General features: G+C 42.8%; 1 protein-coding gene across 1 annotated transcript in view; it reads left to right on the forward strand.

Annotated features, from left to right (window-relative positions):
- The window catches only part of GPR143 (G protein-coupled receptor 143), a 14,051-nt gene that overhangs the window by 8,603 nt on the left and 3,673 nt on the right, over nucleotides 1-1,775 (forward strand). The window contains exon 6 of the mRNA XM_010135385.1: nucleotides 88-196. Coding sequence (XP_010133687.1) covers nucleotides 88-196 — 109 coding nt within the window. The remainder of the gene's footprint in view (nucleotides 1-87; nucleotides 197-1,775) is intronic.

The raw sequence follows: 1,775 nt of genomic DNA on the forward strand, positions 1-1,775 counted from the left end.
TCTTTACGGACATCTATCTTCTGAATTCTCATGCCTATAACCAACAAAATACACAGTTATTAATGAACGTAATTGTTTACTTTCCAGTTGCCTCCTTACTGAAAGGGAGACAAGGGATTTACACAGAGAATGAAAGACGTCTGGGGACAGAGATCCAGATCCGCTTCTTCAAAATTATGCTGGTATTCATTATTTGGTAAGAGGTGCTGTATTTTGTTTTAAATTGCCTTCTTCCCAGCTGGAGGGGGTTGGGGACAAGAACAATATCTGATGAGTTGCTTCATTTGTTTGTCTTTATGGTTGGAAAGGAAGGCATCTAAGGAAGAAGTAGTTCTAAACCGGTTCGCAAACTAGCTGAATCACTCATGTAGCATCACAAGGCTGCAAGGAAATGATAAAATTTTTAACCAACATGAAAACTTCAAGAAACAATAGCAAAAAAAAAAAAAAAAAAAAAAAAAAAAAAAAAAAAAAAAAAAAAGGAGCATAGACTAAGGCTGTCTGGAACAGCACTGTACGCTGATAGATGGCTTTCTGCACTGAAGATTTCACAAACACTCTGTCACCAAACACATCACTGAAAACCTAAATAAATACGCTTCTAAGACTGGCTTCATGGCCCTGGCTATGATTATATAATGCAGCCACCTTGGTGGTCTGCAGATCCCAAGTGTGTATGAAAAAACCATGGATGTCAACTGGAAATACAGGGTTATTTGCCAGAAAAGAAATCTCTGTGTGAGTGTGTGTGAAATTTTGGATCATTTAATATTTTCTTTAATATTCCACCTTCCTCTATAAAAGAGTACTTTGTGGTAGATCAGGAGAGATATAGGGAGGAGGAAGGGAACAAGGGAAATGGGGAAGGAGAGGGGGTACACACCTCATCCCCGAAGTCCTGAGCCTCTGCTCCAGCAGCAACATCCAGCGTGAAGGATTCCAAAGTGGTAACAGGAACTGCAGGTACTGGATGCACACAGCAAAACTGAGCTGAAATAGGGCCTGCTTTTGGAGAAAATGTTTTTACTGCAACCTCACAATTATCACGTAGCAATAAAGGCACCAGGAGTGGTGATCCACTCTACAAGGGTCTACAATGACCTAGCAAGAAGCAGTCACTAGTGTGAAGTGTTTACTACCTACGTGGGTAATACAAGAGCCAGAGGGAGAAAGGAAATGGTCCTGGAATAGTGAAACCACTTGGCCAAACTTAACAGACTCTACGACTACCTAACTTTGTTATACACAGGTACATTAATGCAGGTTGCGTTGCTTTCAAGGGCTGAGTAGGGAGACAAACTGCCTTTTTATTTTCTGGCTGCTGTATAGTGGAGTGCTCTGGAGGGAAATTATTGTCTTTTGTTAGGGAATAACCGAGACTGCTTGTCTTGGGATAGAGGTTTCTGGTGCAAAGGGTGGGGTAGCCAGAAGGGGAGGGGGTGAGAGACAGCAGCGAAGGTTTCTGCAGCATGGCTTCCTGGGAATTGCTAGGGAGCAGGGATTTAGCCAGGCTTCCAGGGCTGAGGAAAGAAGAGGCACCACAGATGTGCATTGCAACCTAAGGAATGGTGGCCAGCTTTGCTGGTCTGGGAGGAAGCATGAAAGAAAGGACGAGCTCCCCAGGGACACAGTGGGGACATTTGTTTATTCCCCTTCTGTCTCAGTCTGGGTTTTCCTATCAGGAAGAATAACCACAGCTTTAGGTTTGGATTTTGTTCTCCTAATAAAGCAAAGCTTTAGACTGTAAATGATCTCCCAAAACTTACTGTAGGGAA

This window comes from Buceros rhinoceros, unplaced genomic scaffold (assembly GCF_000710305.1).
Source record: "Buceros rhinoceros silvestris isolate BGI_N320 unplaced genomic scaffold, ASM71030v1 scaffold2804, whole genome shotgun sequence".
NCBI classification, from domain to species: Eukaryota; Metazoa; Chordata; class Aves; order Bucerotiformes; family Bucerotidae; genus Buceros; species Buceros rhinoceros.